The sequence below is a fragment of the Perca fluviatilis genome, chromosome 2, assembly GCF_010015445.1.
Source record: "Perca fluviatilis chromosome 2, GENO_Pfluv_1.0, whole genome shotgun sequence".
Lineage (NCBI taxonomy): Eukaryota > Metazoa > Chordata > Actinopteri > Perciformes > Percidae > Perca > Perca fluviatilis.
Window position 1 is genome coordinate 24,426,351 of NC_053113.1, and position 26,070 is coordinate 24,452,420.

The window sequence follows — 26,070 nt, forward strand, 5'->3', positions numbered from 1 at the left end:
CACACACACACACACACACACACACACACACACACACACACACACACACTGATGTTTGTTCTCTCTTTGGGTGGGATGCGTCAGTTAAAGGCAATAGTCATGTGTTAGACATGAGTGTGTCAAGGTACGACAGGTGGTGTTTGCCTTGGGTTAACATTGAATTGGTGGCTGTTTCTTCTCCTGTAATTGCAATATAATTGTTTATCATTTAGAAATATGAGTTTGCTCTAAGCTAATGTGAAACTGTACTCCTCGCTGTTCTTTGACAAGGTGGCATTTGGTGTCGCGTTTGATGTTTGCTCCCGTTATGCAAGTTGTGACTCAAGAGGTTGTCGTCTGCTGTCCATCTACTATACAGTGGAAGGTGCACAGCAATGGAAGTGCGTGCGTGTGTATATGTGTGTTGGTAAGACAGAGAATAATTTACTGTGGGAATGTGTCAGTATCTGTATGTTTCTAAAAACAACTTTAAGCCATTAGTATGGGTGTTTACTTGTATTTGTGTGGGTGTAATTGAGTGTGTGTCTGTGTGGATTAGATAATGAGATCTTTGCTAATGCAAAATCCACAGAGATACACAAACAGACACACACTTATATCTCTAGGTTGCCTGTCCTGAGGGGACACCCTGTCATTCTGCACCAACAGGGGTGTGCCTCAACTGTCTCCCCAAGCGACAGTCCAGTTGCCAAGGCGATGTCGCTAGGGTGATTACCTGACGCCCACCCTCAGTGTCATCACAGCAACGGCATCAGGGGTGTTGGCAACTCTTGCCGACACACACACACACACACACACACACACACATACACATACACATACACACACACACACACAAACAGAGAGTCTGACTTCCTGTGCCTTGACAGGCTGCCAACTCAATCCAAAATAAATTTCTTTCAAAGACAGCCAGACATCACAATAGCATAAATAGCATAAATAATTCAACAACATGAGCATGAATAACTCATATCTAAATGAGGATCCCTCTCCATTTCTTCACTTTCTGCAACTGACAGGGGCGTCCTGCATGAGTATGTGTGTGTATGTGCATGCATGCATGTGCACATTTGCATTCATGTTCCTGTATTTGCATTTGCATCTATGCCTGTGTGTGTTTATGTTTGAGTAATTTCTGTAACCTTTAATTTTCTGTTTTTATGTGTGAGGTTCAATCTACCTCTATTGTCTGCAACAAGATGGAAAACATTAGCCTGACATGGTCCTACTCAGATTCTAGTCAGAACTTCCCGACCTCGAATTTTGTGGGCGGGGCTAAGTTCGGCTGGCATCCAGGCTAGGAAAACATCCTTTTGGTCTTAGACTTAATCACGCAATGTGAACATGTAGGCCCATATGACATTGTATACTGTATGTGCATAATTTATATTGGCAAAGCCAAATTCTTAGGTGTATATAAAGGTGTGTGGCAAAGTGTTTATCCTTGCTCTTCTAATTCCTCTTAACAACAGGACAATGTTGGGATCAATTATACACTCTTTTCTGTTTAATAGAACAAAGTGATTTTCTAAATGTATTTATTTTTCACAGATTTAGTCTGAGGGATTTAGGATTTAGTTACATTATACTGTTACACCTATTTCATGCTGATATTATATTCTTTTTCTTGACATCAGTGCCTTCTCCTCCACTTAAAGTCTGACACTTTTAATAAAATACTTCAGTCTACTTGGGTACTTCAATGGATTAAAATGCATTAATCCTGCTTTACTTTCACCCTATTGGAATACAGGAATGGCAAGGTGTTTGCATTCCAGTTTTATTCTAGAATCTTACAAGTCTAATACAGGTTTATAATGATTTTGCTCTGTACAGTTAGAGTGGTAAAGAATCAATCTCCATTCACTACGCTTTATTCAAATACTGTATGGTACATGAGCAGTTATACCAAAGCCCTCAAATATAATGAGAATTTGTCAGAGAAAAACGATGTGTGTTTTAATGTGTGTGTCTGTGCCTGTGTTGCATTTTGTTGTTAATGAAGGATCGTTATGTTTTCAGCTCCCATACCCAGATCTTCTAATGTAGAATCAATATCAGAGTGACTGTTACATTTCATGGATATGGAATGTATGTCTTTATGACAAAAGAGGCATAAACAAATGAAATCAAGGACAGAAACAGGTGTTATCTCTGTTTCTGAAATGTGAAAGCTATTGATACTGGTAGAAATTGGTAGATACGTGTGTCAAATTCTAAGGGATTGAGGGGATTTTTGTTGGTTTACAATTGCCAAAGAAAAAACTTTCTCTCTTCCTTTGTCCTTCTGTCTGTTTAGGCATTCTGGAGGGTTTAGATGGAAGTCTGGACAATTTGGTTCTTTAAACAGCAATGCTCTCACAAACGGCTCCAAGAAGAACAAGGAGAACTTACTCCAAAAGGTACAAGGGAAATCTAGCTAGACATCTGGGGATGTGTGTATGATGTGGTAATTTGGTTGTAACCGGTGCATTCATAAATGTAATTGATTGATGATTATAATATTTAGTAAGTTCACTGACATTTGTTCACATACTAATTACTACTGAAAAAATAACATTCATCACTTGTTCTCAAGCCTGATTCCTTAAAGGTCCCATGGCATGAACATTTCACTTTATGAGGTTTTTTAACATTAATATGAGTTCCCCCAGCCTGTCTATGGTCCCCCAGTGGCTAGAAATGGCGATAGGTGTAAACTGAGCCCTGGGTATCCTGCTCTGCCTTTGAGAAAATGAAAACTCAGATGAGCCGTTTTGGAATCTGCTTGTTATGAGGTCATAACAAGCAAGGTTACCTCCCCTTTCTCTGCTTTGCCCGCCCAGAGAATTTGGCCAACCCATGAGAGAGAGACATCATGGCTTTCAAACGAGAAAAGTGGCAGTTGGTCAAGGCCACACCCCCACCCTCCACCTTGCCACTCCCACTCTCCTCCTCAATACCTTCAGACACAGAAATGGCACATACCAAGGAAAGCTCATTGTAGGACTGGCTCTAGTGGCTGTAGTTCTGCACCAAAGCTGAATTTCGGAAAAAAGGGACTTCAGATACAGTATTAGGGGACCACTAAGGTCTATTTAAAAGTATCCAAAGAGCACCATGTCATGGGACATTTGAACTGTGAGATGCTTTTTCTTGTTGGTTATGACCTTGAGGGTTACCTGTCATAGATGTCTCCTAATTCCTATTTTCATTAAATGCATGTGCCTGCATCCATTTAAAAATACCAAAAGTGTATGACCACTCCTTTAGTACACTGTGCATAGCAGACTTGGGATTGCACTTTGAACCTTGATTTGAGAAGTGTGTGCCCTACTGTATATCTCAGAGGAGAAAGCATGTTGCCTTGGGGTTAACACTAGAAAGTAACTCATGTTCTAAAGTTTACACTGCATGAGAGTAAAAAAGCATGATTGAATTGAAGAATGGATTAACTTGTTTTATATTCAAAAACCTCATTTGTAGCAAGTTTTTTTATTTATTTGTTTGCAAATGCAATGATGCAAAAGTGCAAATGTATAGGATGACCACAGAGTAGTTCACATACAAACATACAAACATACTTACACCTATATAAACAGAGAGCTTACACAAACTGTCACCCCTGATGTGATACTCCCTGTCTCCTCAACAGCTGTCAGCAGGCAAGGTTAAAATCCGAGTGCTGAAGGATGAACCACTGACAGGTGAGTAGCAGCCACAACCTTGGCTTCAGCTGTGGGTTACCCAGGTAGACTACACGGTTGTGTTCTCAAAAACCGTGGGTCCTTTAATACACTACACTACACTGTACTGAAATTCTTTCTACTTTTCACATGGAGGTTAGCATTCAAGAGCAGCTACAGAGCAGCACCCTAGGAACTGGTAGAGGTTCAGTGTCTTGCTCACGGTTACTTCAGTAAGGTGGATACTTGGCATTACAAGGGCCAGACTGTGGAGTTCTCTTGTTAAAGATTGATCTCTGTAACCAGTAGCCTACCTTGGCAGAATTATTAATGTGTGAGACATGCCTGAGGCACAAAATTGCTCCTTGAATCAGAATGTTGAAAAATTTGCTGATGCGTGTTAAATGTATACAGCAACAGTAAATGCAACTTTATAAGGAACAGTTTTGGAGTATACAGTCAGTCGTAATTGTAATACTGTGGGTGATATCCTTTGCATTTTGTTGTTAATTTACTATATACTACATTTCACAGCAGTGGCTGAAGATAAGCATGTTGATTTCTAATGTTTTAGAAACCAAAACTACAAGCACTTCTAATTCTTGTGGTATTTTGCTGTATGTACTGTACTGTATTTTTGACACACACACTTTATTGTTGGACTAGGCAGAAATTAATTTACATAGATATCATTTAAACAGATATGTTGCTGATTTTAAACCAGCTCTGTGTCATGGCAGTGTGGGTAGTGTGTTTAGATGAACGGTGTTTGGCTTCCCTCTGTGGCACCAGTGCACGGAGGTCCTAGCATAGTGGAAGTCTGCCGAGATCCGCTGGATGACGCTATTTCTGCAGACCGCCGGCTGCTCCGCTCTGCGGGGAGCTCCATCTGAACACATTGCCCACACTGCCTTGACACAGAGCTGGTTAAAAATCAGCAAAGTATCACTTTAAATTTCAATAATATTAAATGATATCCCCTTTCGAAGTGTTAACAACAGTATACTTGCTCTGTTTAGCCCCACCTCAGCCACCGCCTCCACCTCCACCCGATACCATCAGTCTTCGGACGACAAGAAAAAACAGGCTGAGGGGAACATACTGTGGACAATGTGAAGTCAAGACTGCAGGACTAGTAAGCACACAAATGAACAGCCATAGACTTAAACAGGAGACACTATGGCTGAAATGTTTGTAACTCCTGTGTTTGGCATTTAAATAATTTTCTCTCTGGATATAAAGCTCAGTAACATTCATCAAACATTAACCTGGCAAGCTTTTTAACTGACAAAAAAGACAAACACCACTCCTCTGGAGGCATGCTTTTTTTAGGTTAATTTTTAAATTGATATCTTACACTGATTGATACACACGCACGTTTACACATGCATAAAAATACCAGGGACCAGATAAATAAATGATACGTATGCACAAAGAAAATTCATATGCCATTTCGCCCACATAAAGTGGTATTTATAAAAGAAGAATGTGTGGTGGGAATGTTGTGTAACCTTATAGGAAAACATAGTTTGTGTAGCTTGTTTGCCAATTTTATTGGTGGAGCAGGCACAACTATCGATATGCAAATGGGTGTTTAAGAGTGTTTCTACATCCATTTTGGATAACTGTGTGTGTGGAAATAAGGCTTGTGCACATGTGCCAAGTTCCACAATGTTTGGGATTTATAAAACAGCTTCACAAGACTTTATACATCTGATGAGAAGAATGAGTGAATCTACACAGAGTTTTATGCATCCACCCTAAGGAGTCAAATACCTTGACCTACACTCAGCTAAAACTTTCTCCCTCTCTCTTTTTCTCACTCTCTCACTCTCTTTCTCCTGCATCAGCTCTTATCTCCCTCTGTTATCCAGATTCCTGCTATCTACCATCCTGCTTCCCTCTTTCTCTTTGCATCACGTTTACCCTTTCTTTCTCACACTTTAACACGTTTTCTCCTCTCTCCTCCTACCTTTTCCCTCTGCCATATCCCTGCCTGTTTCTTTCTTGCTCTCTCAACTCCCTCCATCATGTTTATCTGTCTTTTTCTGTTCTCCATTTCTCTTTCTTTCTCACCGTGCCCCTGCTGTCCTATCTGTTGGTCTTTCTGTGTGTTTGTGTTTGCACTAATAACAGTTTAGCTGGATCCATTCATCGATACTCTAGACCTCTGAGGGCACTGTTGTTTATTCTTTCTCGCTCTTACTCTTCTCCACTCTTGCTCAGGAGGAGGGACTGTGGCCTGCAACTGTATGTGTGAACAAGAGGGAGAGAGGGAGAAATGAAAAGCCACACTGTATGTGTGTTGGTGTATGCATGTGTGTGTATAATGGACTGTGGCAAACTGAGCTGAATAATACATGCTTGATGACCAGTCACTCCCACATCTCCGCCTTCTAGATCTTCTGTGGCTTGTGTAATTCGGCTCCTATGTCTGACCGCGAAGCCAGCAAAGTTTAGTATTGAACAATTGATGCTTCTGAGAGACAGTGAGAGAGAGAACAAGAGCGATGAGGGAGGGACAGAGATTGATAGAGGGAATGAAGGAGAGGGAGGAGTTGAACTGATTGAACTGACAGCCACCATTTTTCTGCCATTTTTGTTGTGGAATAAGTTATTTTAAGTGCACCACACACATTGCGTTAAAATGTAATGCGGTAATTTGCCTGATAGTGCATTTGATGATGATGGCGCTGAATTGTCCAATGAAGGGCCCAATGCCCTCAATGCCCCATAGTGATGGGCTTAATGGCAATGCTTATGGTAGTCTGGGCAAGCACATAGGCTAAACACACACAATTCACACACACACACACACACACACACACACATACACATACACATTTTGGATAGCCCTTGGGCCCTATAATGATGGCAATAATGGAAAGCGTTATGACTCTGTCCCTGCCATTCTGTCTGGAATTGCACTTAAGCACACAAATGCGCACACACACACCCAGACAAGCATATACACGTCTGGGCTTATTTTAAACTACAGTATGACTCACATATACTGGCACTTTACCAAAATCGCACATGCACACACAAACACACTGCATGCCTAGTCTTGTGCTGTATTCCAGAGTCACCCAGGCAAAAAAGGACCTCATTTCCTTCTGTGTAGCACAGGAGAGCGCAGTGATATGCCGCTTGCAGCCTGATAGGGATGCCTAGTCCCTGGGGAGTGGCTGTAATTTATCCTCAGGCCTGAGAGGGAAAATGAGGCCCTGTTTTATGGGGCCATTAAAGGGCAGTGTCGCAGCTGTAGGCTTGCATGTGAATGCACACTCACACAGACTCACACACACACACGTGCACGCACACAAACACGATTTGTGTGAGAAAAAAGTTAAGGGTGAAAAAGCATAAACACAATGCATGAATGCATAATTAATACATAATAAAGAACTAAAAGGGGGAGAAGATGAGATAAAAGAGTGTAAAAAGAAAGAAGCACGGTTAATTGGTGAATCTGCTATTAGAAATTTGCACTGTAAGACCTCACAATTCACAATGAATTTGCATGGTGAATTGTTTTGTTTATTGTATTGCCTTGTTTCGCTCAATTATCTATTACAATAAGCATTGATTAAACAGGTGAAGAAGTACCAAGAAAGGGACTAAGAAGGAAGGTTCTAAGGCATAAGATCCAAAAAGAAATCACACTGTAGAATTTTGTATTGTTCCTTTAGAGAGCGTACTTACTAAACTTTATGAATTTGACATGGTATTCATGCTGAAACCGTGGGCCATAATGAAGATAAACCTGCATGTTAAATGAAGGGAACCAAACAAATGATGGCTGTTTCTTTACTGTTTGTTGTTTATGAATTTTAAGAAGCCTTGGTCTTTTTCTTCCTCTCACTCCCTCCCCCTCATTCACTGTCTCCTCCTGGCCTCGCCTGTGTGCTCCGTCCACCCGGTCTAGGCCTATCTACCCAACCTGCTGATGCAAGGACTTTTCCCCACTAATAAGACTGGATTCTCACAGATAGAAATGATAATGACCTCCCTTAAGATGCATTCACTCACACACACACACACGCACGCACACACACACACACACACACACACACACACACACACACACACACACACACACACACACACACACACCTTGCAGCATCCTGCCAGAGAATCCATTTCAATATTCATCCCTCCTGTCAAAGTTTGGCAAGGTTGAGGTTAGAGGAAAGGGAAAGATATCTAACTGTAGGTTTAAATCTTTAAAATCTCTAAAGTATTACTGAAGCTTCTGCTTATCGATGCGGGTTGTTACACAAATGTGCACATGCACATACTGTCCATGCACTTACCTGATCGTTCGTTTTTAATATTCTGCTTGTGTAAGACACACAAACATACAAACACGCAACTCTTCACATCCGTCTCTCTCACGTTTCCACATACACGCATGCATGCATGCATGCATGCATGCATGCACGCACGCACAAACACACATACACACACACACACACACACACACACACAGACACACTCTCACACACGCTAACGTTACTGTGTTTCTCTGTATTGTAGATGTGTGCTGAATGCACGGAGGACTACTGCATTGGCTGCTTTACCAAATTCCACCAGAAGGGGGCACTGAAGCTCCATAGAATGATCCCCATTCAGGTGAGCGTGGTCCCACAAGCATCAAGTCTATCTGCCTCGTCATTCAATACCCAATTTTAATATCTAAGGAGTAATTCTCATCAGAGTCAGGGAGACAATTAGCATGCAGAATATTTCTACCAAGATATAATAATGTTGGTGATTGGCTGTTCAGATGTTTACACGTTGTAAAGACACACAGGAAACATCTATGTTACGCACACGTAGTAGGAGCTAAAAAATAAAATAAAAAGATTTGTGCTGAAATGTGTAATGTTGTAATTTCTTTTTGTTTTGTAAAATTGGTATCGAAAAAAGTATCGTTCAGGAACCGGTATCGAAGTCACGGTAATATCGGTATTGAAATTTTTTTAACAATACCCAGCCCTATGTCCAAGCTTTTAGTCACTCAATGATTGGTGGTAGCTTACTCAGTTTCAAACACATACACATGCATACTCTTATTCAATCACACGTCACATGCAAAATGTAAAAAATTTATTTTGGCAGGACATAAAGACAGAGTTATACTCATGCAGCTGACGCAGGCATCTCTCTCTCTCTCTGCTAATCCTGTTTCATTTGCCTTGGAAAGAATGAGGGAGGAAGAAACACCGAATGAGAGTCAGAAAGAAAGAAAATAATATTCATTTCAGCAGTACGCTGTGTTGGGGTTGCACACACGCACACACACATGCACGCACGCACGCACGCACACACACACACACACACACACACACACACACACACAAACCTGCTTCAATTAATGTTTGTAAAGCATTCTTGGTATTTGATTTATCTCAACCGGTGTACCAGATGGTTGTGTTGTGTTGCATCAAAATTCGGATGTCAGATGATTTTTAGTCATACAATAATGTAATCTCCCTGATCACATGGAAAGCACAAAGCCTGCCCCGCATCACTTGCATGCTATTCCCTTGCCTCCCTTTAAAAGGCAAGTTAAAGGTGCACGTTCAACTGCTGAACAGCATTCTGGAGCTGGTACAGTATAGTAGGGGTTGCCCAATTTAGATGGGGTTGATGCTAACATGTGGCAATGTGGTGACTTGAACCCTAAATTATCTGATGAAAAGACGATCTTTTTGTGCACAATTGAGAGTTGATATGATGAATGTGTGATGTTGCAATATATATCCAGTCTGAGGTCTGTAATAAATAATTCAAATGAAATTATTCCAAACACTCAGATGGGTTTGTGTCCACAACATCAGATAACATAATGTTGGCCCACTTTATCTAGCAGTGGTGGAAGAAGTATTCAGATCCTTTAATTAAAAGTACTAATACTGCACTGAAAAAATATGAAAAGTATTTAAGAATCATCAGGAAAATGTACTTAAAGTATTAAAATTAAAAGTACTCAATGCAGAAAAATCCTCCATCCCATTTTAGAAACTGGAAACGATCAAAACAGTTCTGTCAACTAAGTGTTAAATTGTCTAATCATTTCAGCTGGACTTGTTTATATTGTTGGGTAGTTTAATTTATAATGAAACATTGTATTTTATAAACTACATGTGTTTTGTGTGCAAAAATCTTAATTTGTAAAGTAACTAGTAACTAAAACTGTCAGATTAATGTAGTGGAGTAAAAAGTAGAATATTTCTCTCTGAAATGTAGCGGAGTTGAAGTAGAAAGTGGCATGAAAAGAGTAGTACAGTACTTGAGTAAATAGTACTTAGTTACATTCCACCACTGGTATCTAGGAACTGTAGGCCGACCAAATAATGCTTCATACAATAAATGTGTGCTGCTGCTACCTACTGTATGGACCTCAGCTAGTGGTCAAATGTGTTGGTATGATTGTTGGATTGCATGTTTTGGAAAGGTACAAATAATTGTCGGACTTAGCCCCTTCCAATTATGCCACTAGGAAAGCGGTTTTAGATGGGTTAGATGATCTGACAAGCTCTTAGTTTGAAGCATACCCAGGCCTTAAGTTTTCAGTTGGCTGGTGACCAAAAAGACAGAGAGAAACAGGGCAAGATAGATAGCTTCAGCAGTTGCACTGTTTGAAACCTCTTGCGATGCAAAGATTTGCCATCAGAGGGTCTTAAGATGAGGAAAGAAATGTACCCAGGCTTAAGGATTGTTTGCAGACAAAGATTTGATTCTTAAAGATTTCATGGCCATGGGCAAGTTCCCTCCCACGAGATACTGAATTAACTAATTCAACACATGGATAGAGTGTCACTGAATGAACTATACACTGCTTTTATCACTGATGAGATCAGATATATTTTAGACCAAGAACAAGTCTCTTTATTTGCCAGATTGGCCGTGTACAGATTAATCTATCCATAATGGCATTATTAATGTGTGCAACTGTTTTAGAACAGATGCAGAATCCCTCATAGGCGTAAACAAAGAGCTTCCGACCAGAAGACGACAAACATTTGATTGTGCTTCTGTCCTGCAGGGGAAAATGTCTGGTTAAAACTGATCTTGATCTTATGCTGCAAGAGGCCTCCTTTAAATGTGGCATATTTAGTGCATATTTGTTAGACATGTATCATACCCACATGGTTAAAACTACCAAGATAACCACAAAGGTCCCTGGGCCGAAGGGGCTCATAAGACTCATTTTCATTTTCTAGGATTAAAGTGATTCTAAAACTCCACTGCTCAATAGGTTGCTTGTGTCCTGCAGAACTGGGCTAGATCTAGGCATAAAACGTAATCTCCATGAAGGTGCTACAGGGCCAGCAATAACATACCGTATATCATAAAATGAGAAAAAGGATACTGTAGCTTCCTAGCCTAGCCTGAATTTTGTCTTTCTCAAGCTCTTGGTGTCTCAGTTCCTCCCCATTTCCAAGACATGTTTGTTTGTGTGTTTTTGTTGGACATCATCAAGGACAGGATAACAGTCTGCAAACGGGTTAACCTCAGCCGCCCTACTGGCCCGTGGTGATTAATGGAACAGAATAATTAATTCACCTGTGGAAAAGAGAAAATCAATTAGCACTCATAAAGTGTGCGTCCCATTTTCTCTTGTCCATAAGTACAGTATGGAGATATCTGATCACATTCTGTGTGAATGAATGTTTAAAAAAAAAAATAGTAAAGGAGGCTTGGTGTAGATGTGATGCATTATTGGATAGAATTTCTCAATAGATCCGTATTACTTTGTGGTTAGAAAATTGGATGTAGTGTAAAGGCAATATACATATAAAGTGTGGTACCAGCTTGGTTATATGCCATTCATTACCAGTGTATTTCTGCACAGGCTCTTTGTGGTGCCATTTACATAAAATAAAGGTGCATACATTAACTCTATAAAATTGAGTTCATCATTGTGACTTTCAAGGTTATGCTAGTGATGTAGGTATTAGCATTTATATAAATGATTAGGTTGTACCCTCTAAATGGGGTTCATGGCAGCTATCTATAGTGGCCTTATCTCATTGCCTTTATGTCGTTACTGTAAATGAAGTAGAACTTGCTTGGTAATATACTTAATTTTATGAACATTTGTGTTAAAGTTGTGACTGAGTCATCTCTTTTGTCTACTGTTTGACAATTCTGACACTTTGTTGTTGTTGTTGTTGTTGATCACAGTTTTAGGCAGTGGGGACAATAGCAACCGTGCTGATGAGGAGGCTACCGCCTCATTCCTGTAGCTTTATTCTTCTCACACAAAATGCACAGCTTTGATTAATAACTCACTAATTTCATTTCTATGGAGTATTATCTCTTGCCTTTATGCAATGTATGCAAATTATTGTTTTTTTTCTCCAGCTATTTTATTTTTGTGGATTTTAATTTAAAAAAATATATGTAAGTATGGGCCAGTTGCTTCCATTTTTCTCAGTAACAACAATGTTGATCTAATCTCATATACTATGGCCTTCTTTTACAGAAAGACTTACAGACCCATGTGAGCACTCGAGATGTGGTCAGCTGCTTCCAGAAACAGATTAACCCTAGCTCCTATCCCAGTACCTTTATTAATCCTAATCCTAATCCCAGTCCCAATTCTAATGCAATTACTAGAAGAGGAGATCAGAGCCCAGAAAAAGGAACAGAGGCTGTGGCAAAACCTATGCAATTGCACCCTTATTCCAGCCAGGTAGGTGGTAATCTATACTGTTACATATGTAGTCATATACACCACTACAGATACTGTACATATATGTGATCAAGGGCTGAGTGTAGGATAAAAACATACAGTTGTTAAGAAATACATTGACTCGCTTAATTAGGCATACAGTATTAACAGAACACATATACACAATATACAAGCACAAACACATCCAAATACTCCTCCTAACACCACATTACACAACACTGTAGGGACCACTATGGCAACCCATTCACTGATTTTGCTCCCCTGCAACTGAACATGAAAAGGTGCATTGTGTTCAGTTTTTGGTGACAAAGTATGAAAGAGAAAGAAAATGTTGAAATAACATGTTAATAATGATGAGTCATTACTGTTACTAAAAGATGTTCTGCAAGTGGCAGTGGGAGTTGCATTAACACTGCTATCTGGGTGTGTGGCCTTTCTTGTGCTTCTTACTGTTGTTAGCATATGACAACACAAGAAAGGTACACACAAGTCAAGAATATGGATATTTTTATTTTTTATTTTTACAACAAACAAGAACTTTATTTTAGGGAACAGTGCAGAATCTTTAATTAAAAATGTTACTGTTTAGCCATATCTTGCCATTACAAGTTTCAACTTTGTCCACACTTCTTTAAAAACATAAAAAAAGACATTTCATAAAAAATGTGCTTTTACCAACAGTTGGTTTGATTTTTTTTTTTTCAATGGTTATTGACTCGTGAATAAAACTTCTTTCCATTTAGAGTTTACTTGCTGTGACAAATCAGCAGAAACATGTCAAACAAGCCTTTGCACCGTGTGAGTTTTACCTCTGCACCCTGTGTGTCAATTGAAAAGCCTTCAAACAGACCCTAATTGACGCTGTATCCACAGGCTGTATCTACAGGCAGGCTTCTGAACTGCATGTACCTTTGGACTAAAACATGCTCCCCAACAGTCTAGGTCTGGCAAAAACAGTTAGATTGACATTTCAGACTCTTTACACCACAGAGCTTATTTGACCTTATTCACACAGCAGTCATTTCAAACAGTTGGGATCAGAAGTTACTTTGAAGATCGGTATACTACAGTATATATATCAAACTGGTGTTCAATTGATACAGTATATTCAGACTTTAGATCAAGTGGGTAAGTCAGCCTCTGCAAAACGTACCTACTATGGAGCCGTTTTGATGCTAATAAGCCATCATCCGCCATTAGCATTCCATTGACTGCCATTCATTTTGACGTCACTTTGACAGTGAATAAATTTACATCTGAAGCGTTTAAAGACTCTATTTGTCCATTGTTTATTTCTAAAGAAACACGAAAATGTAGAAAAAGCTTCATTACCTTGTACCTAACGTTATGGCCCCGTAGCAGACGTTTTTATAAAAATAGGCTAACGATTGTGTCATAACCACGTGACTTTCTGTTGCACAGTAGAGAAATTACCGTATTGTCAGGAGAAGCTTGCAGGCAGTTTCGACTTACATTAGCTGTTTTAGTTTAATTACTAATGTTAACTAGCATTTTAGTTAGCAATAATTAGCCTGTGCCCATGTTATCTCCTTACATATACCTACACTCTCCGTCTCTGCAAGATTGGGAATGATTGAGATTTCTCTTGGCACAGCTACCAGAAGACTTATAACTTTCAGACAGGTTGCTCACATCACATCTACGTCGTCAAGCTCAGTTGGAGGCTGCGCAGTAACGCTCAGCCCTCACCGGAAAAGTGCTTCTAATAGACTTCACTGCTCTCCGTTGCAAGTCTACGGAGATGCTTTGTTCATTAATTTTACTGACTATGCTTTAGATAGAGCCAAGACCTAAAATGTCACCAACCTGAGAAGCAACTACAACAACTGTCGGACTTAAAAGGGAAGTTAATATGTTTAAATACTGTCAATTATCTTAAACGGGCTGAATATGTAAAAATATGAACCCACTGCACAGTATACCGCTCAAGATTCTTGAGATCTTTATATACAGTATATATATATATATATATATATATATATATATATATATATATATATAAAGGGGTGTACATTGCACCCAATTTTCATTTGACCTATCTCCTATTTGAAAATTCTAAGAATACTTCTAATCTTTTATATAGAGGAGTCTAACTTAATTTTGATTTCCATGAGCTTGAGATGAGAAAATGCTAACTACTGCCGAGTGCTAACTGATTATATACTTGTTCTGTGTGACACTTGTTACACGTATGTAATGTGCTAAATGTTTCAAAAATGTTTTACTACTAATATTACTCTGAAAATGAATAGACATCATTAGGAACCACAAGGCTTTGAGCTCAGTCACCATTTGACATGTTTTCTGGAGTATGTGAGTAGAAACTGCGTTGAGAATATTTCAATTTTTGTTTAGTCCAAGCAAGCTACTTTTTACAAGGTCTAATATGAAGATAGATATGTATAGGGAGAACATTTCCCCATCACTTTTTAACAGTGTTTCAACAAAGGTGTAGCCAAGGTCACAGCCAAGCTTGCTTGTGTGCAAAATGTAAAGGCATGTTTTTCCTTGCCCTTGCCTGGAGAGTCAGCAGACAATAGTGTGCCTGCAGCATTCACAATCTCATTTACTGTCCCTTCTGTCATGTTGCACTCATCAACAAATTAATATTAGCATTGCAAAGGGAAAGTACAGTACAAGTAAGTAGTTTTTCTGTTAGTATATCAGAAAACAAGATTTGTGTGATTTAAGGTAGCACTAACCTTTAGCAATGATATACATCTACATTAGGGAAGCTAACCATATTTTGGCCATCCATCACTAACTAAAAGCAGGAGATATTCTTTTTGTTGCAGGTGTTGGCTGTAGACCACAGAGACGAGGAAAAGGTGGAAATGATTGAAGAGGGTCAGGATGAGAGGCGATTTCCCACCTCTCTTCTTAGAGGAGAGTACAATGAGGAGGAGTCTGCAAGATCTTTCCAGGAAGCTCTGAAACAGTGGAGAGTGGAGAGTGATGAAGCAGGAGAACCCACGAGTGAGGATGCAATGTGGACACCCATCCGACCAGGTGATCTGCATACACGAGGTTGCAGGCTAACAGACATACACATACACACAGGATAAGGTTGGGTGTTGGATCGGGCTTATGGTGCAACCAGGTAACAAATAACAGGATGACCTGTTGGTTAGAAAGAACAAATCATTTGCATGTTAACCGTATAATGTTGAATTGGAGTATCCTATCCATTTCTCCCCTCTTGTCAGTCTCTCACCAGGGGTTTGGGTGATAATTCTGTGTTGTGTTGCCACTGTGAATGGGACCCTTTCACATTACCCATTGTCATTTGATTAATTATGTAGTAGCATACAAATATTGATTAGTGGAACTTTAAGTAAAAGTAGCTAACCTTACCTTGATTAAAGCCAAAGCTCTGCTTTCCATTTTTGTTTAACCTAAGTTAAAGTATAAACAGAAAATGACAGCACTTATTCTGAAGAGAGGTCCCATTAAGGTGTTTGACACACCTGGTGTGGTATGTTGTGATGGTCCAATAATGCTCCATGTAGTGGAGTATATATAGAGTATCCTATTTTATTAGTTTTCCTCTGTTTTACATGTAAAAGCTGATTCAACAAAGCACCTATAACTATCAGATGAATATATGAGTAAGAATTAAACTACAGTGTCTCCCTTACAAATTGCAACAGTTAAAGGAATATTGGTATATTTTAACCTGGACACTTGCATTTTTACTGGCGGATTGCTAATGCCCCAGAGGGTTGCATTGCAGCCCGGTTCACAGCTGCTGGTTACAGCATTCTCGCTTAATACTGGACCAAAAAGATTTTTCTTCACATTAGTCACCTACACACAAATGGATGGGAATATTGTGTCCAGGTTGCAAAATACTGGAAAGGTGGAGTCTGCAATTTTAATACACTTTTTGTCAAATGCAGCAAATATTTACTCACAATCCGCTAGGGGCCCGTTATTTGTGTGCATATGTGTGTAATCTGGTGTTCATGCACAGCCCTGGCTCTTTAAATGGCAAACAAACTAAGTGGCTCGGACCGAACCACACAACACTATTCCGTTCGTGGTCTTACATTCAAATATCAAAATCTTTCTCTAGAATCGCAGACTTCACCTTTAAGTGCAGGTACGTCAAAATTGTATGTATATATACAGTAATACTTGAGGAAATGTTTTTTAATATATTCTTTCTAGTTTTGCTCGCTACATGCTTCTCTTCGTAGCTCTCCTCCTTCCATTCCATTTTCACCTACTCCTCAGCTTTCCTGCTCCCCCTCTCCCTGTTTGTGCTCTGATCTGTTAAGGCCTTATAGAAAGTGCTTACCACTGCAGTAGGAGGGTAATCCATGGCTGTAGCATATTGAGATAATGAGAGGAGTGTTCGGGGTGGCCCTACTCCACACCACAGCACTAATCGCCTCAGTTGTGTGTATGCGTATATGTGTACAAGCTCCACTGCGTCAGGCAATTTTCATGCCTTTTCACATATACTGGGTTTCTAAATGTACGCATGTGCTACAGTGTTTGTGTGTCTAGGTTTATGTGGGTGTGTATTAAAAGTGCTATTATTCCAGATTCTGTGTGTATGTGTCTAGGTGTTTGTGTGTTTTAGTGTTTTATTAGGCCTCCTATTTTCTTTGCTTTACTGCTTGGACAGACTCTGCTCCTCTCTGCTTTCACTCTGCTCTGCAAATTGCTACTAGCCCCTCCAGCCCTAATTATTTCTGTCAGGCCAATGGCACCCAGGCCCAATTTAAAGCCGCCACTGTGGACTGCCAGAGTGTCTGGAGTACAATCATAACATTTCTCTTTCTTACCTCTATCTTCCCTTTCTCTCATGCGCTTACTATGTTCCTTTTGTATTGCGTACGTCTTTTTCTTATTCCCAGGGGGCTCTCTCCTGTCTGTTTGTGTTTTGACACTCTTGGCACAGTGACAAGGTGTTTTCTCACTTCATGAAGGGAGTGTTTTGAGAAAGGTGTTGAGAAGCTGGCGTATGATGTTTTTCTGTTCTCTTTTCTACCTTTGTCTGACTCCCTCTTTCCTTTTGGCTGTGTTTTCCTCCTCCTCTCTCTCTTACCTTAACTTTATTTTTGTGTGATCACTCCTTACCCCATTTTTCTCCAGTATCAGTGTCAGCTATGGCGACCCAGGCTGACCTCGCTCCAGACAGAGGAGATGAAGGACGAGGAAGAGAAGGGGGAGCAGGGAAGGTACCTGTCAGGGTGGAGTTCACAGAAAACAGCCTTACCTACATGGATAGATTGCTTCTCAAGAAGCACCGCAGGTACACAGAAAGACAGACAACAATTTGAATGCACTACGTATTCTAAAGCAGAGGCTTCTGTCATGGGGTTTAGGCAATGTGCTCCATGCGAAGCTGTGCTCTACATACTTTACGCATGTACTTAATACTACATACCATTATTACTTAGTATGCAGAATACTCAGTATGCACTGACAGCTTGTCTAAAAGTGTCTAAATTGGATCCATTCAGGCAGTGTCTACTGATGATTAAATAACAAAATAAATAGATATTTTTTAGGAAAACTCAAAACTCGAAAGTTAGTTGTGCTAGTGGGCTTTCTTTCAACTTCAAGCAATATAATAAACAACTCCTCAGTGCCTCTCTGCTGTTCCATTACCTTGATTTCTTCATGTTCCCTTCCTGGTACCAACTGATGTTTCTAAGCCCTTGCAATAGCTTCTTCAAAAAATTTCCAAGTATTCTAGTATGGACTACTTTTTCTTAGAGGGCTTAGATGTTATAAACTTACTGTATCTATGATTAGTCAGGCTAAAGTTGATTGAGTACTATAGAGAATGGCTGAGTGATGTAGTGTATATAATGTAGGATTTTACTAAAAACAATGTATAGACTAATACAAAGGTTATTCCTCTCAATCATCACTTATGACCTGCTAGAAGTGTGTGGTCTCTGTATCTGCGGAGGCCCTGACTATATTTTATCTTTTCTTTTTCTTTTTGCAGCGTGCAGGTGTCACGCCCTTCTAGCTCACTCGACCAACGCTGCACGCTCTCTCTCTCTCTCTCTCTCTCTCTCTCTCTCGCTCTCTCACCATCATGTCTACATGTGCCCATGAACATTAAACCATTGCAGTACACATGCACACACACAGTTTACACAACAAGCTCTACTTCTCACATCATGCACACCTTCTTTTTGTTGCCATTTCCATTACTGAGGACACAAATACATCCACATGTGCCCACACAGTTTTCACATCACACACACCTCTCTTGCCACCACACATGCCTCTCCTGCATCTCCTGCCTCTCTGTAATCAGCCTACATAAGCCACCGGTGTAATAGGAGTTTCTCAGCACTTCTTGTGCAGTAGACTGCCTGAGGGCCTGGCTTCAGCAGGTCCCATCATTACAGCCCTTTATTTAAGCAGCTCCTTTTGGGCTGAGTAGCCCACTGGAGAGCAGGCCAGAGGAGAGGAGAGCAGACTGTAGTTTTAGGCCTGCTGACTGCTTGAGCTGGAATGTTCTAAGTCCCCAGCTGTAGCAGCCTTTAACTCTGGAATAGACTAGAGAGCCAATCTAGAGTGCAATAAGCCTGCAGCGGTGATGGTGGCAGAGCTTAATCGAGAGACAGAAAGACTAGCTGGCTGGCAGAAAGAAAGAGTGGGAGGCTGAATTTTAACAAGTCTCTAAAATAATGGGAAAGAGAGTGAAGGGAGCAGGGAGCATGGGGGAGGAAGGAGTTTAAAAGAATTTGCTAAAAGTGCTCAGCTATATTAGAGTCATAAATTCTATCACCTTGTTAGATTTGTGGGTGGCGTGCAAGTTACAGAAAGCAAGCTTGTGACCGGGGGGGCATCAATCTGATTTCCTGAGCTGGCTGGGCAGTGTTGGTGGGCTAGGTGAATGCTAGCCCTTCCATCAACTGTCAGAAACAAAGTATCTGTGATCAAGGCACTGAACCCTGGAATAAAAGTCTGAACAGGCATATAACTGAGATCTGAACTGGCCTAGAGCTACGTCTGTAAGACCTGACCTGACTGCATCCTACGTGTAATACCAAATTTAAAACCTAAATCTGGTCCAATGTGATTTTTGTTATTTTTTATCCAAGGAAAAAGACATATGGTTACTTGTGATTGCTTTAAAGTAAAGATCATCTACAAGGCTTTCTCAAAGTAAAAAATAAATTACATGGGAGCCACACTGTTAGGCATACACACAACAAGACACAGTAACCTGCCTGCACATAACACAAGCCATAGAGCCATTATTGGCTTATTCACACAACTCCAGTGGGCTGATGATATTGTTCCAAGTCTGTGTATGAAAGGAATAAGGGCAGAGCCATTAGGTTATTAGCTTGAAAAGAACTCTCGTTGTTATGCTTGAGCATACACAGTAGATTTCAGAATGCCACGATACAACTCTATTAATAAAAATGTTAATAGTGACTATAAACTGTCAATTGTGTTTTATAGTAAAAGACAGGGTGGACTGGTCTGAAGCACCTAATTTGACCTGTGCCATACAGTTACTTTACTTACAGCTAAAGTTTTACCTTCAAGTACAGAAATAGAAGCTTAGCTAGTTAGAGTAATGGATGAAATATCACCAAAGATGTTGTGAGTTCCACAAAGCACTTTTGGTACGAATGTCAAATTTGATTGAGCTAAGCCGCTGTCCACAAAGTAAATATAGCACTAATAATGATCCTATTGAAGGGTTCATTGCTGTCAAAATCCCTCTTGCTTTAACTTTGCTTTATTGCGGAGAAGAGATCTTTAAGAAATGCTTAAACCAAAATTAAGTATTGTTTCTGATGAAGTATCATAAATATAATTGACAAGCTGAGAGAGCAGGTCTTATACATCACTCAGCGTTGCCTCCCATTCACTCAGTTGCATGCAAATTGCATTCAATTGCATTGCAGTTATACTGTATCTCATTTTCTCCTTTTTTAGAGAGACGTATTAATAATTTGCCGCTGTATTAATTACTGTAGGGAAGCTCTTCTCTAGCTCTTCCTTACAGGGTGCAGACTAATTTGGTAGGGATTCAAAATACTTCACAAGAACACTTCACCAGTGTGTTTTTTTGCCTTTGTGGATTTGTAAAACCAGGTTCAATTGGTTGAAGATCTCTTTATCAAACATGTATCTCCAAAGGGAGGTAAAAAATGCAAGACCCCAAAAGAGCAATATGCTTCTTTTTCCTGAGCTCTGGCAAAAGCCTAAATGCAAACAGTCTAAGGGCCCTATCTTGCACTCAACGCAATTGCCTTTGTACACCGACGCATGTATCATTGCTATTTTGCACCCGACGCACAGCGGACTTTTCCCTCCACAGACGCACGTCGGTAAATTAGGGAATGAATTTGCGCTCCCAGGGGCGGTTCAGCGAAAAGTGGAGGCGTATTCAGGTGCAAACGTTCCCTGATGATATTTTGCAGTTTCAGAAAACAATTCCGCCACAGACCAGGAAAAACCTGGTCTAAAGACAGTGGCGCGTTATTCAGATGCTATTTTAGGGGCGCATTCTTGGCCATAATGTCACGTGCGCACAACGCGCATACATCTTGCTTCTCTCATCTACACGGACGCAGCAATTCCCATTTTTGCAAACCATACATAATTACAAGGAAAAATATTACTGAAAATGCACTTCAGGTGTTTGGATAGGTCAGGAGGCACTTTACAGTACAGTCCTCAAAAAGTCACAGCATTCTTTGTGGCATGTTGTGTTTTACACAACATTTCGATGAATCACGGATGTGTTGATGACATAAATGAGGAAATATGAGAGAACTTATGGAGACGTGATGTTGAGCTACAGCGGGATTGGACACTTGAGGGTCCAGGAGTGGCAATGCGCGATGCGCTCCTGATGGAGCGGGTGGACGGAGATAGAGTGGGGGGAGGAGGAAGGGGCACAACAGGTGCAGGTGGTGCGTTTGGAGGCCCACGCTCCATGGCTGCAGCAATCCTCTCCAGATCAAGGAGATGCGCCCGAGAGGCCGCAGCAACATCGCCACCCGGCCAAGACGGGCATTTATTACTTTGCCGGACGCAGACAGCTCCCGCTGGCGTGCGCCAGGTAAATCTGCCGTCATAATAGCAATCCGCCATGGAACAAGCGCGCCTGCTCTTAAAGGGAATGTGAGATGATGCTCTGATTGGTTATTTTCACGTTACGCCCAAACCACACCTAGCTACTTCAGACCAAACCATTTTAGATTTGCGTTGGGCGCAAGACTCATTTATCCCGCCAGTATAATAGCAACAGCGTATATATATTTCTGTTGCGTTTCTGTTGCGCGTTGGTTACGTCGATTTTTCCATGTCTTTACATACCAGAAACGTGTCTGACGCGACGCTGTATGTTTCCCATTGATAAAATGCACTCAAGCAGTAGTATACTTCATGTTAAACATACATATATACTGATTTGATTACAGCAAAGACAACATCAGCAGTATTGACGGCAAAATAGGCTACAGAATATTTCGTTCTGTATTGACAGGTGCAATATTTGAAAATCGATAATTATTATTATTATTTTTTTAAATTACATTTATATCTGCATTTATGTCAAAACCTAGAGACTTTCAAACATCAAAATGTCATTTATTATTATGTATTTGTGTCAAAATGACATATAAACATCTTTTTGTATTCTAAACGCTTCCAACACGCTTGCGTGTTGCGTGAAAAATAGGCGTCGGTCCTATTTCTAAGCATGCACGCGTTTTCGTGCGTGTCATGCAGGCAGTGTGCAAGCTCTAACCTGTTAACATGGGAGCCGAAATAAAAACGGACACGCCACGCAGACGTGTGAAGCCGGCCTAAGGCTAGTGAGGCTACTGCATGTAGCAAGTACTGTAAGGAAAACAAAAAGTGATAGTCAGAGAAAGGGATGTGAGGTACAGGATTAAACAAGAGCCTCTGAATACATTAAATAGACAAAGAAAAACATAAGGGGAGACAACGTGAAGGACTGTTTGGGTGGGGCTACAGCTGAATGATTTGACAAGAGAACAAAACTAGAAAACATCCATGCAAACATCAATACATCCACCTATCCACTCAGCCATCCAGGTTTCAGGATAAGAGCGTTAAAGAAAGAGAGCATGAGACTGAAAAGAGGAAAATAAGACAATTGTTACTCAATCAATATTATTGTTTTGTTTGGGGTCAGGCCTAGAGTGTATGGTTTATGTTTTATTCCTTATTCATGTATATTTATCATTTTATGTTTCCAGAACACCAATCAAAACCTATCGTCCATCGTTGGCCTTCGGTACAGATTTAAAATCACTACCTAACACAAACACTGGGGAGAAGACTGCAAGCAGCCTAACAGGTAAAACATGTGTGAGACTCACACATACACACACACACACACGCACACACACACTGTTAGCCGCACCTTTTGACGTGTTGTGTGCTCTTGCTGTACATGCCACCTTTCTGATATACATACCGGAACAGGCTCTTAGTCCAAAGAAACAGCTACGGACAAAATAGTTTGACAGATGACTTGCGCACACACACACACACACACACACACACACACACACACACACACACATACACACACACACACACACACACACACACACATACACACATCAGACACACACACACACACATACACACATCAGACACACATATACAAACACACAATAGCAAAAGTAAAAAATCTCTCCTTCTCAGCGGGTCAGACATATCAGTGCCTGCCCATCCATCCGAGGCGGTCTGACGGGTAATCACTGGCAGTGATTGTGTGGGCAGAGGGCCGTTAGAGGTGGCTCATGCCTGACAGGTTGCACTCTGCCTGGGTAAGGAATGGGGCATGGAGAGGGGGTGGGGGTTGGCCTGTAGTCTGAAGCTCAGGGCCTGGAGCTCATCAGTCAGGGGAGTGTCCTGGCTGTCTGGCCCCCAGCCGAGGCTGTCAGGAGACGGGTAGACCACGGTTATCTCTCCCCTTCCAAACCTCTGGACCCTGGGGCTGTCAACTGCCTCTCATCACATCAATCAACATTCACTCCCATCCCGACCTTGTTAGGATCTGCAAGTCCTTGCTTGCCCCTTTTCTCATAGCTGTCTATCTCAAATAGTTTTTTTTTCTTCTTTGAGGTCAAAATGGTTCCCTGTGCTCCCCATAGAAATGTTTAATATTTGACAAGGAAACCACCCAAATTTGACACAGTAAGGTGTATAGTTTTGACTAATATTATTTAGTAACTGGAGTGTTCTTAAAGGACTAGGGTACATATTATGAGTTAACTATATCTCTTGCAGCTCTAAACTGTATCTGGTCTAATGAATCAGTGATGCCTTAATAACTGTCTAAAAAGTAACTATACAACTTGAAACTGCTCCTGTCTCCTAACTATTACAATTTTTACAGATAGACAGCTTTGTACTTTTCTCACTTCTTTTTCTCACTTTCCCAGCATATTCAATAATGCCTGCCATTCAACCATGGATTGCACTTTTATAAATCCCATTCAAAACATACTAATCACTCTCTCGCTTCCTGAATTCTGGTTGATTCTTTAAATAAGCTTTAAGCTACCAGTGTGACATAGAACAAAACATTTGTTTTTACGAAGGACTTGATTACACAACATTTCCTTGTTTTTCACAAGACACAGACATGAAATTCAAGAATAACCTCTAGATACATGGTAAGAAAACTATTAGCGACCAGAATGTTTCCGTCAGATCTTGGACTTTATGAGGCTGAAGGCTTTAAGTTCAGTCAGAGACATTAACTTCAGAGGATTAGACCATTTGTTGCAAGTGGTTACATAGTTTTATTTTGGGAAAAATGCTCTTTTGAAGGAGCTCCCCAAAGGAGGAGTTCTTAACCTTTTCAATTGCATGACCCAGTATTCTTAGTTGCAAAATTCTCATTAACCCAACATTTACCCAGAACTTTGACAGTTTGTTTCGTGAATCTGAGTATGGTAAACTTTTGTCATACTTTTTCAAGGGCATGGAGGGTTGTATCAAAATATATATTAACAAATATAAGTATACCAGGAATCTTCCTGCGCCACACTTCCTAACATAAAGACAAACATGCAGATGTGCACTTATCTTAGGCTACTTCTTGTTCCATCACATCTCTGTCTTTCTCAAACTATTCGTAGTTAAAGTGGTTATTTTACTCAAGCTCTTAAATAGACTGATCCTTGTCTACTAAAAACACAGTTATTCACATCATGAATTTAATTTCTCTGCTCACAGTTTAATAATTGACATTCCATTGTTTCAGTGATATGCAGATGTGAGGAAGACATTGGGAAATATAGAGCTGTTTAGCAGCTGATAAACTATTCTTTCCACCTGGTTCAAACTTTGCCAACGTATGCCAATTACAACAGGTTGCCGAGTTTCTCCTCCTCTCCTGTCTTTGAATATGAAAGGGTGGGCTATGAGTGTTCCCATGAATAATAAAAGCTGTTTTCCGGCATCATGTGGGGAGCTCTCTCTTGTTTTAAATTCTCATTTTCCTGAGCTGTCAGACCCATGTGGTGATGTGATAGAAGGATTGTTAGTAAGAGAGAGAGAGAGAGGGAGGTGGCACAGACAGGTAACTTGCAGTACGACAGAAAGACACAGACTGAACAATTTACAGCTCAAGGCAAAGAAAATGAGATTTCAACATACATTGTTATTTTTATTGTCACAACAAATTAACTGTAAATTGTGAAGTATAGTAAATATTTTAAGTGTTCAATATGTGTTATGTGCCTAACATATGTATCACTTCTTAAATTACCATGTGAGTTGAACTTATCTGTAGATAATCATGTAGACATACAAGTGCTGTAGATTACCACATGTCTGCTGTCTTTTGTGCAGCGGAGTTTTGTCATCAGAAGAGAAACCACTGTTTATCCCCTCCTGTGTCAGCAGCACCTTTCACCTGAAACAAGATAATACATGAATACAGACCCAATTGTGTAGCTCTCTATGACCCCTACCTCTGATTCCCAGAGGAAGAGGGTGGAAGACAAGAAAATGTCCATATTGGTATCAAGGGTCCCGACATGTCCACAGGCATTTTTCATAAGTAGAAAACTGATGGCGTTGCTGGAAACAACAACAAGAAGCACACATCTTTCTATTTGAGTTTGTATGTTACAATTTATTTACTTGGTTTATGCCATTGTAATCAATCACATTAACCAGCTCTAATTGCCTGGCCATTTTTTTTATTAAAAGTGACAGTGAAGTGCCTCTCTGACAGTTGAGGTGACTTAAACCTGAAGCATGGAGGTGGATGTATGAGTGAAGAATTGACAAAAAATGTTTAAAAAAAAAACTGCTTTGATGAAAGTATAATTCAACTCAAATCGTGTTATGAATATTTGTTATTGTAAATATTTGTATATGTTATTAACTGATCTGTGATAAAAGTTTAAATTGATTCTCTTGTTTAGCTTTCATTATGGCTGTGTCCATCAGTTGTCATTCAAGTTTGCACCGAGTCACCTTCAGTGCTGCCAAAGCATAGCAAAGCTTGATAGATAAGTTGGCTGGATGCCAAAAGTTGAGTGTCGACCTGAGGGTCAAATAGAATGCTGAGGGGTTGTAGATTTGAGCTGTGATACATTGGCCAGTATGCATGTTTAATTATAGTATAAATTCTACTGTCAGTGCAACCGTTGAATGATTTCTAGAATCAACGATAATTTT

General features: G+C 40.2%; 1 protein-coding gene across 2 annotated transcripts in view; it reads left to right on the forward strand.

The window, feature by feature from the left end:
• zbbx (zinc finger, B-box domain containing) overlaps positions 1-26,070 on the forward strand; it is a 53,486-nt gene that overhangs the window by 8,110 nt on the left and 19,306 nt on the right. For both annotated transcript variants that reach the window (XM_039792173.1, XM_039792182.1), the window contains exons 4-11: positions 2,300-2,402; positions 3,635-3,686; positions 4,685-4,800; positions 8,205-8,300; positions 12,163-12,372; positions 15,189-15,402; positions 17,497-17,656; positions 22,620-22,720. In XM_039792173.1, the coding sequence (XP_039648107.1) occupies positions 2,300-2,402; positions 3,635-3,686; positions 4,685-4,800; positions 8,205-8,300; positions 12,163-12,372; positions 15,189-15,402; positions 17,497-17,656; positions 22,620-22,720 (1,052 nt within the window). The remainder of the gene's footprint in view (positions 1-2,299; positions 2,403-3,634; positions 3,687-4,684; positions 4,801-8,204; positions 8,301-12,162; positions 12,373-15,188; positions 15,403-17,496; positions 17,657-22,619; positions 22,721-26,070) is intronic.